General features: G+C 43.0%; 1 protein-coding gene across 1 annotated transcript in view; it reads left to right on the top strand.

Moving 5' to 3' along the window:
• Nucleotides 1–17539, top strand: part of foxp4 (forkhead box P4) — a gene marked incomplete in the record, with an annotated part of 89073 nt that overhangs the window by 15867 nt on the left and 55667 nt on the right. Inside the window, 1 exon segment of the mRNA XM_035662162.1 lies at nt 16362–16541. Within this exon segment, the coding sequence (XP_035518055.1) occupies nt 16371–16541 (171 nt within the window).

The following is a 17539-nucleotide window of genomic DNA, read 5'->3' as shown; positions in this document are numbered from 1 at the left end:
TGTGGGAGGACGCAGTGTGTGTGTGTGTGTGTGTGTGTGTGTGTGTGTGTGTGTGTAGCAGTCTGGGACACATGCTGTTTTAATAGACGCTGTGCTGACGTTACTGCAGAGGCCAAGAAGCCACCGTTAAAAAGAAAGGATTTGGAAAAAGAGCGAGAAAAGGCCTCATCTGTTTGCATTAAGCAGTGGAAGAACTGACCAGTGTGAGGAAGCAAATGAGCGGCAGACGGCTAAAAGATATCTGCTTTTCTGGCTATGTCCCTCGCTTCAGCTTTCCCTCCCTCCCTTCATTTTGTTCGGCCTATGTAGCTCAGTGTGCTACTTTTTTTATTTCATATCTGCTATTTTATCTCACTTATTTAACTCTTATTCCACATAGAGGTATATTTGCTTTTGTCTCTGACTAAATTGTATCTATTAATTAGCTCCTCTCTAGTTCTGTTACAGTAAGTCTACCACAGTATTTTAAACGTCCACAAGAAAAAGTAACACAGGAACATAGCGGAAATGAAAACTGGAATGGAATAAAAACAGACAGCTACTTGCTTTTTTTAATTCTTTATTTACACTTTAACAGTAGTCCTCGTGGTTTATTCTGACCAGTCTGTCCGTCATCTATAACTCAGGTTCTTTTCTGCATCGGATGCTCCTGATTTGAGAATTAATTAGGCAGCGCGGTGGCGTCAGGGTTGGGATTTTGGGTTTGTTCGCTAGCTATTTTAGTAGCTAATTACTGAGGGGGAGAGTGTTAATTGGAATTCTCTTAGATAATGTGAACTTCTCTTCCCCTTTTCTCCCCCGCCTCCACTAGAGTTTAATAGAAAACCACAGCGTTTAATAGACCTCTCCCTCTCAGTCTCTCCATATTTTTACAATTCTTTTATTTAATTCTTTTATTTTGATGTTTCTGACAGTAGCTCAGCTGATGCCTTTGGAGATGGGGTTTGTGCCCGTGTGTGTGGAATATACTCTGTGTTGTGAGCTGTACTCAGAGGAAGTGGCATATAGTAATCCTTTCAGACTTCATCGGTATATCGACTCCTTTTCTCTTCCTGACTTGCACCCTGTTCCAACCTCTTTACAGGGCATAAAATTACGGCAACACGGGGCTTAGCGACATATCTCACAGGGAGAAATAAGCAAAGGACAGGAGGGTATATGTCAAAGAAAAAAAAAAGCACTGCAGCTCACAGAAAGATCCTCGCAAATGCGTGAATTCTTTGAAAAATAACTAATGAAAAACATAATTTTGATCATCTTAAGGGCTTGCTCAATCTTTCTATTCCTTTATTTTATGCATAACTTTTGTTGCACTGATAATGAATAAAACTGGCCTAACCTGCATTTTGACTTCGCACTTTCTCCATAGCCGGGGGCACTGAAATGCTAATTCAGTGATGCACAAGTAAGTTAATTTTTAAGAATGTTTGAAATGAAACAATAGTTGCATTTGGATGTTGTTATAATTGGAGCAAATGGCTGACTAGATAAACAGACTCCAGTTGCTGGTGTAGGAGCACACACTTGGGGGTCTTTTCATATCTGTGCTCTGTTTAAAAATTAAACTCCTAACCAGCAGAAAGCAGAGAGGAAACTAAATTAATATACAGTGAGAGTAGACTAATCAGCGATCTGTAGTTTCATTGTAATTCCTCCGTCGTCCTAAACTGTGACAAAAACATTATTTAACATCTTTACCTCCGCTTCAGCCACTCACAAAGGCTCGACGCACACACAGAAGACCTTACAGTATTTTAATATCACTGCTTGTATATTCTAATCCTGACACCACTTGAAATATAATTCCTTCCCCTATTTTAAATCACGGATGTGAAATTGCATTAAGGCAAGAGTGTGTGGGCATGAAAGCAGGGATGTTAAATGGACATATGAATGCAGGGGTGAATCCTAACCTATTAAGTACTTTCCTTATTATTTCTGAAAGTGGAGCGTGATAATTAGTTTGGTAGAAATCCTATAGCGGGGTGGAGGTATGGGTCTCAATAGTTGAGCCAAATTAATTTCTTCTGTCACCTTGAGCATATGTTCCTCTTAATAGGTTTAATTTATTTCACGGTGATTATCTTTTCCTTTTTTTTTTTAACCACTTGACTGTGATGCACATATTCACGTCAAAACCACTTCAACCTTCTATACATGTGAATGGTATATTCATACCTAAATATGATAGAGCTGCACAGCGTCATTACTGCTGCTTGGCTCCTGAGTCTGTGTGATCTGAGAGATGGCACTGTGCCGTTTTCCCAGGGGTCCCTGCTGCTGCGGCCCAGTTGTCATGTGATCCATGTGTCTGGCTAAGAGCTCCGTTTTTTTCTCAGGAGTCACTCCAAGTCTTTTTAGTCCTAAAAGTTAACAATCATTCCTGATGTTAAATCCATCAGGAACCTCCATGTGCCACGAGGTCGCTTTAATAATCTCCCCTGTGTGTGCGTGTGTGTGTGCTGAGGTTAGGTTGGACCATGGGAAAGTGGCATACCTGAGAGGATTAGAGTGATCCCAAGGACACTTTGCGTGGGACAATATTCAAATACTCATTTCTTGTGAATTCAAGCACATCACCATTTTGTAACAACTCACATACACACACCTTTTTCTATCCAAAAGAATACAAGTCACTGTGAGTGTGTTAATATACTGAAGCATACCTTCAGTATATGCCTGTGCACGAGTGTGTGTGTATAACCCCCCCACCCCATTGTGTATGGTTTGTTTTTGATCTGGCAGGGATCACTCTAGTTGCCCTGTCTGGTTTCAACTTACACTAGTAAATTACACCCAATCACTGAAATTACATCCTATAGACTCTATATGTGTGTGTGCATGTGTATGTGTGTTCATTGTTGACGTCACCTCACAGAGATGTACTCGATGTCAGCTTTGATTAGACTGAATGAAGTCCAACTGTTTTTGTGTTTTCGTCATTTAGGGGAAGTAAAATGGAAATGCAGCTGTTTTTTGTGTGTGTGTCTATAGTCATACATCTGCGTGTGTGTGTGTATGTCAGCGGAAACTGCTGTGTTGTGTGTGTGGCGGTGAGTGCGTAAGAGTGGTTGTCAGCTGGTAAGCAGTAAAAGACACGGCGCGTAGTGAAGCTGAAGCGCAAAGTCTCAGTTTTCCTTCAAGCAGCTACAGTAAGGGAAGCTTGATGGGACAAACCTCAGACGGAGAAGCTGTAGTCTGCCAATTAGTGCACCAGATGTCAGTTATTGTTGGACTAGGATTATGGCAATAACTGCAATTGGCCAACGGTTATGAGCATGTGTGTGTGTAAGTGAACTAACTCCACTGTGATAGATTTTAAACAATCTTCTTTTGGGACTTGCTCCTTTCTTTATTACACTTCTGGCACCTGTAGTGTTTTTCAGAATTCTGTCTCTCTCTTTCTGTGTAGTTTTTCAGCATTTTGGAAATGTAAACACTTCTAAAATACATCCAGATGTTACCAGCTGTGCTCCGCCACCACAAACACTGGGCAGGGAGTGTGTGCGCGTCTCAAAGACTCCCTTCCCAACTATTCATTCTCAGACAGAAAGAAAATGATTGCCTGATTTTGTCGTATATCTCTGCTTCTTTGTCTGAGTGTGAGCAGGTTTTTAAATATAGTGTGTGTGTGTGTGTGGGTGTGTGTGTGCTGAATAAGACTATTGTTGTGTAGTTGTTAAAAGCTGCTGCAGGCTAACATTGGCTGAATTAAAGGCGCTATTAAATGCAGAAAAGTCAGAACTGATGCAGTATGACAAAGACAGCGATTTCATAAAAACATTGACCTTATGTTTGCCCCATTATCTCTCTGTCAGTCTCCTCCTCTCTTGTTCAGGCACACGCACGCTCACGCACACGCTACCACACAAACTCACATAAAGCAAGGCTAGCATTTTTATGGCAAAGCTCCATTTAGATTTGTCATTACAAGAGACTGGAATGAGTTCAACCACTGTGTGTAGGCGACATTGAGAAGGGTCTAATTGTGAGGTGAATGGTGTTAATGTTTATTTACAAAATGCCCTTTATTACATGTTCACACACACACACATGCACACATTCAATTACTTGTTTGAGTTCTAATCACCAGATGTCCTTACCTTCCATAGTGATATGATACTTCCATAATACCGTTATTATTCTCTCATTCATGTGCTCCCATACACACACTTTTCAACAGGTGAACACATTTAAATGTCAGTCTCATGCTGTTTCACATGTATTGGCATGTGTGTGTGTGTGAGTGTGTGGGTGTGTGTGAGCATGTATTTGTTTATGCACCATGGCCATGCTGAAACCTCGCTCCTTGGGGAGTAATTATAAAAGAGGTTTTCTGGCCGTTTTCTCTCATTAGTGTGAATATGGGGAGAAATTGTGGAACAGAGCAGGAGTACACACACACTCACACAAACACACACACACAAAGGTTGTGGGCAAAGCGGGAGTCCAGGCATGTGCACGGTGCTGAGGCTGTGTGCCATGACTTTAGTCTGGAGGTACGTGGTGCTCTTCTTTTAAGTCTATTTCAGCCCCTGCTGTTCTGTATACATACTCGCTGTGTGTTTGCGCGTGTTTGTGTGTGTTTCTCCCGTCCGACAGCATCTGGCCTGAGCCTTACTTAGTCCTTCAATTCAAACTGCAGGTTGTTTGTTTGGGTTCGCCCTTACAAACACACCATTAGGCCTGCCCTCTGCGCTGGAGACTATTTCTGGCTCTGGCCTCAGTTTAGCTCAGGCCTGCTGCCTGGCTCACTGGAGGTCCCTGCAGGCAAACCTCAGTCCTACCAGAACCCAGGAAGATCCGAACCACAGCGCACCGCCCAGCCACCACAGCGAAACTCTAGCCTGCTTCAACCAGGCTCGCCCCACACCGAGCCTTAAATGTCAGCTGGAGGGTTTTAGTGTGTGTATGTCCTACTGTATAGCACGTCTTGTCTGTTTGATTGTCAACCCGTCATGATGCAACAAGTCCACCTTTTCTGCAAACAAACAGGTACGGACAAGAAAAAGACCAGTCTTTTTTGGCTCACACTCGCAGCCAGTGAAAAAGGCTTTAGGAATGAGAGATGAAAAGAGAAGAAAAGAAAGAGAGAGTGAGAGGCGGCAGGGAGAGAAAGAAAACAACAAAGGTGGTTAGGACAAAAGCAGTATTGTATCATTGAAATGACTTGTGAGTTGAAAGCTTTAAAAGTCCTTCCCAGAGCCAGGTCATAAAGCCCAGAGACGGGCTTGGCAGCTGAGGCCAGAGCCAGACAGGCCTGGCAGTCGAGCCCAGAGAGCTTCCAGTAACAGGAGATGTAAAAATCAATTTGCCGTGAAAAAGGTAAACAATCGGAAATGACAAATATGCAGGTTCTTTCCATCGCTCTTTTTTCATCTCTTGCTATTTTCACTGTTATTAAAGTAGACAAATGCTGGGGCGAGGAGAATGACTAGTCAGGAGTCATGTGGTGAGGGATCCCAGCAACGTTCAGGGGGAGGGTGAGAGAGAGAGGGAATTTTTTTCCTGCCTTTTTCACTACCTGAAATAGTCAAGCTGGACTTTTACAGTCAGCAGTTGAAACACATACACTCCATATTAGTATGAATGTTGTGAACACAGGCAAATTCACACATAAGGATAATTCAGCGCTGTTGATTAAAGAGGCAGAGGTCGATACCACCATGTGGATGGAGAAACGATTGAGGGATAGGGGGATGACAGAGAGAGAGAGATTGAGGAGAGAAGGGGGTTGAATCCTTGGGGGCCTGTTTGGTAGTAAGGGGCCCTCTGGGGCCCCGGCGGAGACCTCCATTAGGCGAACGATCCAAGCCTGGGGGAGCCGGTACGGTGACGGGCCTCTCGAGGCAGGGGCCAGTCTGTTTAGCAGCAGTTTGTCTGCATTGCTCATAACATTGATCCAGCGTTGAGCTGCAGCCATAGGAAAGCTCTTTGCTGCTGAATAGGCCGAGCAGCGGTGTATTGATAAGGCGTGAGTGGACCAATGGAGGGCACTGCACCCTGTTGGTCATTTGGTTAAGACAGACAGATCTTGTTCAATAGACACACTCTACGGCTTCCTCATGGCATGTTAAATCTAGTCTGTGTATGTGTCCGTGTGAGCGCAGTTGCACATCCATACGTGTATGTGTGTGCAACGATTTGTGTCTTACAGAATCTAATCCTCTTTTCTTTCTCCGTTCGTCCTTCTCAGATGAACAGATCTGCTATGACTGGCTGGGAAAAAAATGAAAGGAGGGGAAAAAAGAACAAGCGTGAAAACAAACATGTTTCCCAGGCCCCAATTAGCCCACTTTTATTGCCCCTAGATATGCTCCCCCACTCCTCCTCACTCCCCCCTATACTCTCTGAAGTCTGCTTACACAAAATGCTTCACATCATTGAGAGTGCTTAAACATCAGCAACAAAAAAAGGTGGCCAGGGGACACAGTGACAGGAGAGGGAGGCAGCGATGAAGAGGGAGAAGTGCCACTTTTGTCCATCAATGTATTTTCTTAAAATCTGTGTTTCTTAGATTTACACACACTGACAGGGATTCTGTTAAATAAGTACGTGTGTCAATTAAGTGACAAGACTTTTTGCTTCCATCTACTTGCATCTGTTCACGTCGGCAGCACTGTAGGATATGTGTGTTTTGTGGTTGTTGTGTTTGTACAACATCAGTCGTTGAACGATCACAAGCAAAACAGTTTGAACCCTCTGTGCAGAAGCCATCAATCCTTAATGAGATAATGACACGCTAACGTACTCGCAGCAGCAGCTCTGTTTACAGATGAAGACAAACCACAAACAAGACACAGACATGCCGAGTGCTTTAGTTTTCCTGTCCTATACACTTTCTTCTCGCTATTTTCCCCTCTTCTCTAGCTATGACTTTGTGCCTTTGCCAAAAGTTAGCGAGAATAACAGGTGGGGAACATCTTGATTGTGTGTGTGTGTGTGTGTGTGTGTGCGCGATGTGTGTCTGTCTGATAGACGCACACATACGCAGTAATGAGTCAGGCGCTATAATATGGCTGCAGACCAGATTCCCTAATAAGAGAGGAATGTTGTCCATGGCATCCAGAGTTTTCCACTGGAATCACACATTCATCCAGTCTGTTTCCTGCCCCTGGGTCTTCCTCTCAGCATTAACAGACGAGGAGAGGGAACCCTCTGTCTGTCTCTCCTTCTCCCCGCTCTTCCCATTGTCCCTGTCCCCCTCCCTTCGCCACATGCTTTTTCTCATTCTTTTCATCACTTCTTCTTTTCCCCTCCATCAGTTAGGGTCAGTTAATGTGGGCTCTTGGAGCTCCGTCATTTCTTTCTCTTTGTTGGATCGCGTTAGTCTGGTTCTGGAGTGACACAAGCACATGACTCACTCAAGTGAGTCAGACCAATTCAGGCTTATTGCTGAGGAAATGGTGGTGGATTAAGAGGAGAGGTGTCTTTCTCAGACTGGTACAGGAAAACACGCACACACATGCACACCCGCACACACCTACACAAACACACACATATGCACACATACAGCTGAGTAAGAAAAAAAAACATCTGTGGTTTACTGAATCTCCAAATTAATGGAACTCGTAGTCTGGCTGTGGAGCAACTTTAAACAAACCAAGACAGAAGTTTAAAAATTCACATTTAGATACTTTAACCTTGAAATCTCCCCTTGCCAAGGCACCAGCTCCCTCTTTTTTTCATCTGTTAAATGTTTGAGTGTTTGATAGTTTGAGGTCTATAGCAGAACCCGCCCGGGAATTAATGTCATTCATATGCCCTGCGGAAATTACTTTTGAAATGCATATAATCTAAAACATGCAAATGAGGCTGACTTTGTGCACCCTGTTTAATATGAATTATCATTTTCTGAATACCTATTATTACTGCGTACATTTCTCCAATTATATTGTTCTTTTTTTGTCACTTTTGCATAAGGACGCACATGTGCACATCAGGAACACCAGAAACACGCGCATGCACTTGCTCGGTCACATGCATATGCGCGCAGGCACGCACGCACACACAAACACACACACACAGCAGAATGTCTTTGTGATGGGTGTATTTTAATGAGGAGTAATAAGGATGGTAATGACCCAGTCCACTTCTCTCTCTCTCACTCTCTGTCTTTGTTACTCTCTCTCTCTCTCGCTTCTTCTATTTCTCTGCCTCTCTCACCCACTGCCTGGCACACAGCTGTTAGTTTTACATGAAACCAATGGGAAGAGTAAGAGGCATCTCATTTAAAGAGAAAAAAAAACTCCTCAATGTTTTGCCTTTCGCAGATTCTGCACAAATTTACCAGTGAAAAAGTCCTTAAACAGCAAATGAAAATAACAAGGGAGGAAATACAAGTGTTGCTCATCCAATTTTCATTAGCTGACTAAAATATTGATGCATTTTAAAAGTGAGCAGTGCATGTTTAGTTTGTCTCTTCCTTTTCTCATCTGGTGATAGAGCACTGCTATTAATGTCCTTGTCCAAGAGGCAGACATTTTTTTTACTCTTTTCTCCTAAATTGAATTGAAGGCATCCCTTTTTCAAACGAAATACTCTATTAATTTATTTATACTGCGCCATAAATTATTCTATTAATATTAGCATGTTCCAAATTAGTATGACTTCTCTCAATGTTCCTTCTACTTCTATTAATTAGTATGCTTGTCACTATAACAAAGATTTTTCTTTCTCTGATAAATTATAAAGGAGACATTTTTTAATACAATGAGAACCGCCTTAGAAATTATTAATATTTTAGTTGTGGCCTGTAAGACAAAAGTAAGGAGAAAAGAGAAAGAAGAACAGAAAACTAACAATTACATGGAATACATTATAGACTGTCATTGGTGTGCAACAGTGTTGATTTTTATTTAGCTCTTTTGAAAGAAAAAATGTGTGTGTGTGTGTGTACCCAGACTGAATGCTCAGGGATATCATCTTGTTTTAGCACTTTTGGATAGAATGTGAATTAATTACCTCTGTAACAGCTTGGACCAAGTTCAAAAGTACTAAAATTCAATTAATTTGAAAAGTGGACATGCTATCATTTTCTCCGCATGTCTCCTTTAAAGTCTGGCCTGTTTTTACTGTGGACTTATTCAATTATATTTGATTAAACTCGCTCTGATCCAATCTATTAATTAACTAGGAAATGCAAAGTGCCCGACTTGAAAGCCGATGTATAAAATTATATCATGTCCACTTTGATATATATTTATTTATATTTTTTACACCACCATTTTTTAAATCCATTGTAACCCTTTATTATTGTAAGTCACTGTTGCTCATTTTTAGGTAATATTAAATCTATTTACTTTATCTTCCTTATAATGCAAATTCTGATTATAAATGAAATTACGTCTCACCTTAAGGCAACTACAACAAATTTACCTCCTCAGAAAATATACTTCCTCTTTCTATTTCTTCCACAAATTTGTCTTTTCACGCAATAAAGTCCCTTGTAATTAAAGTTAGGAAGTTAGTAATTTATTTGGTTTGGAGGATATCAGTGTCAATAATGGAGCAATTTCTTGTTGGAGTGGTAGGTTCTCTTTATGTGAATTAAAAGGGTAGTTTGCTTCTTATATGGTTAATAGAACTGAGCATTCATGTATTCTTGGCGGGTCACATGCACCTGCAGGGAAACACACACACATTTCATTCTTGTCCCCGATGTCATCCTGGTTTTTGTTGCTTAAATACAAAAATTAAATCTCTATGTACTTAACTCTCAGTTTACTCATCTATTTCACCTTTATGTCATTTGTCCATTTCCCTACTGACACATTTTCATCCGTCTCTCTTAAAATCTTTCTTCTTCTCCCTTTCTCTTTCTCTCACTATCTCCCTCCCCCCCCCTCATGCTGAAGGTCATTCTAATAAAGAGCTCTCTTAGGACAGAGCTGCTAATTGCTCCGCGGCGCTCTAGCTGGTTTCAGATCCAAATAAAGGCACGTTGCCTTTTTCCAAGCTTCTCTCCCTCTTGCCCTCGCTTCGTCCACCTCCACTCTTCACCTCTGTTCCACCATGTTAAATACAATCTGAGTATTAGCCGTGTGGACTGTCATAACCTGACCTCAGCCTCCATTACCTCTCAGGACAGAGGGGAGAGATGAAGGGGAAAGCAGGGATTTTTCATCCTCATGATCACAGGATGATTTCCAACTGGCACACGGGAATGCGCACACGCACGTTTGCAAGCCTTACCTCTTAAGGAATGTACAACCCGTGATTTTAGGCTCAGATAAATGAGGTGTGCATGAAGTCCGCTCCTTCTACAAATATTTGTGTGTGCGATGTGTGTGTACGTGTAGGTGTGTGTATCTTTGTGTCTGTCTTCAGTATTTAGAACAGACAGCAGTCTGCAAGCTGGTAAATCACTTACTGCACTCTAAAAGGAAGGTCGAGGTGAAAGGCAGGAGTGTATGTTTGCCCCGCATACACACATACGGAGCGATCTCATCGGTTGCGGAATGTGCTGTGTGTTTACCTATGGCTCCAGAACCCACCTGACCGGAGGGAGGCTAATCTTTATGGGCTTCTGTAAACAGGGACTTTGTCTTCAGAGAACTGGCAGGCGAGCAGACAAGCGACAACCTGGCGCGCACACTGGATGCAGCGCCACACCAGAACACACATGCCAGAAGAGTTTGTGGGGGGGAGGCCATATTTAATGGCCAAGTTACATACTGTACAGGCACTGCACAGAAAAGCACACATGCAGAGGCTACATGCGCACACTGAGATACTCAGACAAACTGAACACCATATGGCAGACAGTACTGCAGAAGTAGAAGAATTCCCCATGTTTATATGGCAGGGGATCTTCTTATCATTTGCACTCTGAGCCGCTCTCTCCTTCTCTCCACTCCCCAACAACAGCACTGGCTTCTTCATTAGCCAGCTGCACAGCACACTGGAGGTCACACATTAGGCCAGTGCTGCTAGCTTCTCTCTCTCCGGGTTGAAGATGCTCTTTGAAGCCAGCCAGCCAGTAGTAGATATTGGCCCACATTTCACTGACTATCTGTCTGTGGGATAATGGAGTTCACCTGTTAGCACTGGAGCAGGGCCAGGGCAGCCGCAGACATCTAGCATTAGCCCTTTGCTGTTAGCCAACCTGTTAGCGCTGGCTGGCAGCCAGAGTAGCCTGGGGCGGCGCTGTTAGCTGCTAGCTTTAGCCCTGTGTAAAAGACTACCTGGCTGCTCTGCTCTGGTATCCTGCTGCAAATCTGGCTAGCATGTAGCAACAGCCAGCTGCTGAGGAAACAACCAAACTTGGACAGGGAAGTGGTGGAAAAAGAATTTGTGCAGTATGTTTTTTACGTGTGTGCTTGCTCGTGTGAGAACGTGTGTGTTATTTCTTCAGCTTTCCTCTGACCTCATTCTCTTTTTATTGAAGCTAATAGGCCCTACACGTCAGCTCAGAAATGCCACGCAGATATCCCTCCTATCCTCCTTCTCCCTTTTGTCATTTCAGAAGAGTAAAGAAGAACATATAGTTTTGAACCTAGATTAAACAGTTTATTTTAATACATTTGTATTGTATGTCTAACAGAACAAATCCAAAACTTCAAATGTATTGAGATTAGATAAAATGCAGAATTATTCTTAGCAATTCACTGACTAAATAAAAAAAAAAAAACTTTTGCAACAAGTGAATTACAGTGATGCAGCAATGCATATTTACTTTAATTCATGAACTGTCACTTATTCATTTAATTGCATTTAGGGTGATGGTGTTAAATCAACATGTCTTGACACACACAAGAAAGCCTTGTTAGTTAAATATTCAAATATTTGCTTGCATGGAGAGATAATGAGGAAGGTGCTTTACTAGCAGGATATATAGTTTGCGCAGAGCTGTGTTGGAAACTGCCCTGAAACCATGATTATACAAGACACTTTTTTCTCTCCGATTGTCACTGCTGGCATATCACTACTGGAACATTAATAGTACAACCCTTGTTTACCTATTTCTGTTTTCATATGTACACACAATGCCTCAATGTACCAGACATTTTATTTTATCATTCCTTTTCATTGTTTCTGGCTGCACCTCTTACACATAAATCTAAAGAGTGATTAATGGAGACACAAGAGCCCAGACCTGATAGTTGGGTTTGTTCTGGGGTTTGGGGTTAAAGAGGATTCCCTCAGGGCTAGTGTCACTGTTTATTTAGTGGAGGAGTCTTTGCCAGCTTGTAGGGTGCGAGTGTGAGAATATGGGTGTGTAAGTGTTTACTAAGTTCTGATCTGTCTGTGTATGTCAGTGTTCATGTCCCTGTCAAAGCATAGAAATGAAACAGTTTAGACCCTTTGTGATGCTTTCAAGAGGCAGACCCTGTAGCGGTTCCACTGACAGTAAATAGGACATTTTGTGGACACAATGACAGCAACCTGGTAATTTTTTTCATGTGTGTTTTTTTTGGTTCGTGACTGTCAATTATTATAAAATAAAGCCCCTTTGGGTGTAACAGCCAAATATTTTATGAATCCACACAGCCACCCATTGTGAACAGGCTTCTCCAAATTCTGTGTCCTGATTACAAAACAGGTTAGAGCTCCAATTTTTCAGATTTCTGTCTCTGGGAAGAGTGTTCCTCTTGCTCACAAATATTGATTGAACTATCAAAGATCATAGAAATAACCTACATGGATTCTATTTCAGGGTGAAAACTTAGATGTTTTCCAGGGTTGTACCTGCCACTAGTTACCAGGCATAACCAGAGGGAGAAAGACAGCATGCAGGGAGTAGGAGAAAGACAGATAATTCAAGAGACAGATGAAAGTAGATAGATGATGGAGTGTAGATACTGGTACAGACATTTTTTCCCTTACCCCATCCCTCCTCTCCCACCTCTCCCTCCCACCCTTATTCCCTCAGTTCTTTGCCTAATAAGCAGCGTTCCTGCGAGCTGATGCAAGGCGGAGGAAACAGAACAGGCGTTCTGGGACTGCTGGAAATATTCCCACATGAGGCATAACATGATAAAGACTTATTATCTCACTAAGCTGCTGTAAACACAGATGCACACATAAATACACACTGTACACAACTCTCTCTCACACACACACCACACAAACTACAGCACAAACACACACACACACACAAGTGAAAGTGGTCCGGCTTTATGGTTCTGACGAGCTGTGACCAGGAGGAATCTGACAGAGCCAATCCCTCCAACAAAGCCTGAGAGTCAGCAGTTGTGAGCCAGCTCACCGGGCATTTGGCCTCGGCTTGTTTGAACTCCACACACCCAGAGCAGTGGGAAGAAACCAGAGGGAGAGTTCTGATTATTATTAGTGCTCAATTTTTTGGGAACATCTGAACAAGCTGACATGTCGAAACAGGACTCATCCCAGCTCCTCTCCACTCATCAATCACACCAGACGCACACATAAACACAGGCACCTAGCGCTTGCTGTTAGCTAATCCATTACAGTACAAAGGTAGGTGTCAGCCTCTTAGACAAACACACACACGTATACACCAGAGTCATCAGAAACATGTTGAGTCCCATTTCCCCTCTTCTCTTCTCCATCCCAATTAGAAGGCAAAGGAGGCCTTTTATTTCCCTCTCCTCCAAACGCATTCTTTATCTCTCTGATCTGCGCTCCTCCCTCCCTCGCTTGGTCCCCTCGGGGTAGTGGGAATGTCTCTCCTAACGCACTCTCAGGTCAGGGGTTCAGGTGGAGGGGGTCTGAGCATGTAGAGCGAGCTAGAGAGAGACACACAGAAAGAGTGAGTAGCGGGTTGAGGCAGGCCTCTGCACGGGCAGCTCCTCTTCGCTGCCAGAAACACTTAAACTTAAAGCAGTGTGTGTGTATGTGTATCATAGCCCTAATCAGAGACTTCAGGCTAGATTTATGCCCCTGCCTTTTTCCCGACCTCCATTACACCAGCTTATATACACCCATTACAGGATATGACAGAGTACACACCCTTTAGACGAGCATACCACACCGCTTGTGTGTCTGCGTGTGTGAAAGAGAGGGCATGCGCTCACTTCTTCACAAACTCCCCACCGTGCCATTAGGTCCTTGTCCACCTGTGAGCTCTATCTCTCTGTCTGTCTTTATCTCTCTTCCCCTCATTGCTAATAAGGTCAATGAGGAAGAGTAAGAGGCAGATGGGCGTACAGTACATTACAGTACAAATGCAGTATAGTGTGGGCTAGATAGCAGGCCGGTGATTCATGCTTAGTGAGACGTGTGATGATGTGAGGAGTTTCTACTGCACTGCAAAGTCACTGGGGCTGTGAGGCGGGATCTGTTGATCACTCGGCACTATGCCTTGCTTCACAATATTACCTCAGGGAGCAGTTTGACCTAGCAGGGGTCTGGACGAAGGCGGGAGGAGATGGAAGGAGGAAGAATGAAGAAGGGAGAAAGTGTAAGGAAGAGGAATGAGGTTGGAGATTAAGTGACTAGCTTTAAATGTCACAATAACGCTCTACTTCTCAGTCTTAACTTCATAGGCGGATGGGTGCCAGGAGGGAGACAAAGGAGAGTCAATGGGGAGGAAAAATACCGCAGTGTGATTTGTGGTTTTCACACGCATGCTTTGTGTTAAGGGAGAACTCTGGAGAACTGGTGAAATTTGTCCTTAAGCAAAGTTTAATTCACCCAAATTTAAAATAACAATACATTTGACAACCAGTCTGACCTCAAGCTCCATTTTGTGTGTTTACAAGTTCAAGAATTTAAAAAGTACCAGTTTTGTCATTTACCCTCAGTGGTATCAAGCTATACAGATTCCTTTTTTATTTTTATGTGCCCAGGCCTTGAGAAATCTGCCTTACACGTCTTACGCTATCCCAGTACAATGATAGGGAATGGAATTTTGTTTGTGTGGCTCAAAGAATTGAAAAATGTTATTTCAAAAACTCAACAGCATTGTGTCTTTCCTGAAAACACATTTCTTAACATAGACCTCATTTATTTCAGAGTAACCTGGGGATTTTTTTCTGAAAAAACAATTTGCTGTAGAATTTTTTAATTGTCATTTTTTTTAATGTATTGAGTAGCACTAAACAAAATTCTTTTCATCTCCATTGAGGCAACAGCAGAAATTTCAGTAGCAGGTGTCTCAAAAACCTTGGGAAAAAAAACCTAACTATCTGCATGGGTGGACACCACTTGTGAAAAAATATGTTTTTGGGGATTTTGGTGAACTGACCCTTTCTCTAGCACACCCACCAGCCCGTCCACCTGCACACACTTATATCCCACACACACAAAAATGCTCAGGTCCCTGTCCCTCAGCAAGCATCTGCCAGCATTCCATTAACAGAGCCACCAGCGCTCTCTCACACCCTCACCTGCTGTCAGAAAAAGAATATATGCACACAAATACACACACACGTGTATTTGTGTGTGTGTGGTTTACCTGCTCTTGCCTCAGAGGAAAAGAAAAGTTAGATTCTCTCATGAAATGCCTTTTATTGTTTCCCCAGAAGGCATGGGTTGTACGCCTCTGAAAAGCGCCCGCATTCACACACATACAGCGGGTACAATGCCTCGATGGCGTTTTTGTGTACCCACTCTGGGTTGCTGAAATAAAAGCATTAGAACTTTTCCCTTAAAAACTACACGCTTCTGTGCGTTAATTTCTAAAACAGGATAAGGCAGAAAGACGAGATTGAGCTTGTCATTAGGAGTTCACAGACTGCATGCTTGTATGAAGGTTTGTTTTGTTTTGTGTTCACTTCCTTGTGTGGGTTCTGCACACGTACGTGTATGTGTGTGTCTCTTCTCTCCCACGCTCAAGCTCCTAACGATGGCAAATGCGCCTGTGTGTTTGCGAGGCGTTGTTTCTCAAAAACAACAACACATCCAGGAACGTCTCGTTTTGTCGGGGTTTTGTGGAAGGAACACGCTCTAATTAGAGGGGCCCTATGAAGGTGCATCAAACAGATCTTTGTCAAAGACCAACCTGCTCATGGCTCTCACACGGCGCACACATGCCACCTCTGATTATTGGAGAAATGTCTGTGTTATTTAACTATATCGCGGCGTATTAACAGCCTTGTCAGTTTAGATTTGCTGCACGTCTGATCCTAATCCATGTGTACGCTCCCCAACACACATTAACATGTTTTAAAAAAAGTGTCTGCTACAGGTGTTGTTTTGTGGCCACTTGGGCATGTTTGTGTGTGGGTGGTTCATGACCAAAAGCCCTTTTCACAAAGTACACATGCACACACACATGCACATAAACACACACAATTCACTTCTCTATCTCTGCGTGTGTTTACTTTAGTTTCCTACCTTGTTTGTTCACTCAGATGGGAGCAGGCTTTTTTGCTCAAACTGCCCAGTTCACTTTTGTTCAATCTGTGTGTTGTCTTGCCCCCCCTCCTGCCTCTTAGGTGCCAGTGATGATGGTGGAATCAGCCTCTGAGACCATTCGAACGACGCCGTCCAACCAGAACGGAGTCAGCAGCCTCAGCAGCCAGTCAGATGGAGGAGGAGGTAGAGAGGGCGGGTCTAACGGAGACACCAACGGAGAGATCAGCCCAGTCGATTTACTACACCTGCAACAGCAACAGGTGTGTTAAAGTGTGTGTGTGTGTGTGTGTGTGTTCTTGTTTTTGGGTGTGATTGACATTATAGATCTACCTGTATATACGTGCTTGTATGACTTGCTTTGCAACACCTCCCACTTGTGCAACTCATGCACATATGTACGGTACATTGTCTAGAACAGCATGTACACACCAGGCCGTTACATAATGTGCAGATGTGACAACACGCAGTCGGCCAGACTCTGGTAATTGTCAGCCATGCATGTGTGAACGGTGAAAAGCTCTGACAGGTTGGCTCGTCAGTGCTTTAATTATCCACCGTTCATAATGTGCCAACTAATTCCACTGGGACAAAGTTCACCATAATAATTCATACACATGAGGTTCCCACTGATATATTATTACACGTTACTGGCTGAGAAAAAAAATTACATACCTGCCGTCTAAGCTCTGGCTAGGTGAGAGCGAAGCCATTTTGTCCCATTGTTGGGGTCAGACATATACTCTCACATTCTCACAATGGCATGCAAATACACACTCGATATAGGACTGGGAAGCTCAGAGTGTGTGTGGGAGAGACTTTTTTTTTTCAGTGATCCATGAAGTGGTGTTTGTGTGTGTTTGACACGTCAGCATGCAGTGTCTCAAGTTATGCTATTTATCTTGCCTCCTGTGCGTCAGTTCCCCCTACATACACACACTTTCATCACTCCATATACACACAGACACAGACACACACACACACACACTGGCCACTGTGTCAAATGGAATTTCCAAACTTCCCGGAACTTCTTGGAAGAAATTCTACATTTTTATTTCCCATTCCCCTAAAAAATCCACATAGTTCTTTTCTGATTACTCTCTGAAGGACCCGGGCCTTCACACATAGTACACACACACACACACAGTGTACACACACACACACACACTACAACACACACATACACACATTATACACACACACACACACACATTATACACACACACACACATTATACACACACACACACTATACACACACA

Source organism: Morone saxatilis, unplaced genomic scaffold, assembly GCF_004916995.1.
Source record: "Morone saxatilis isolate NCDOM2014 unplaced genomic scaffold, NCSU_SB_2.0 Contig18, whole genome shotgun sequence".
Lineage (NCBI taxonomy): Eukaryota > Metazoa > Chordata > Actinopteri > Moronidae > Morone > Morone saxatilis.
This window is presented reverse-complemented; position numbering and strand designations above follow the sequence as displayed.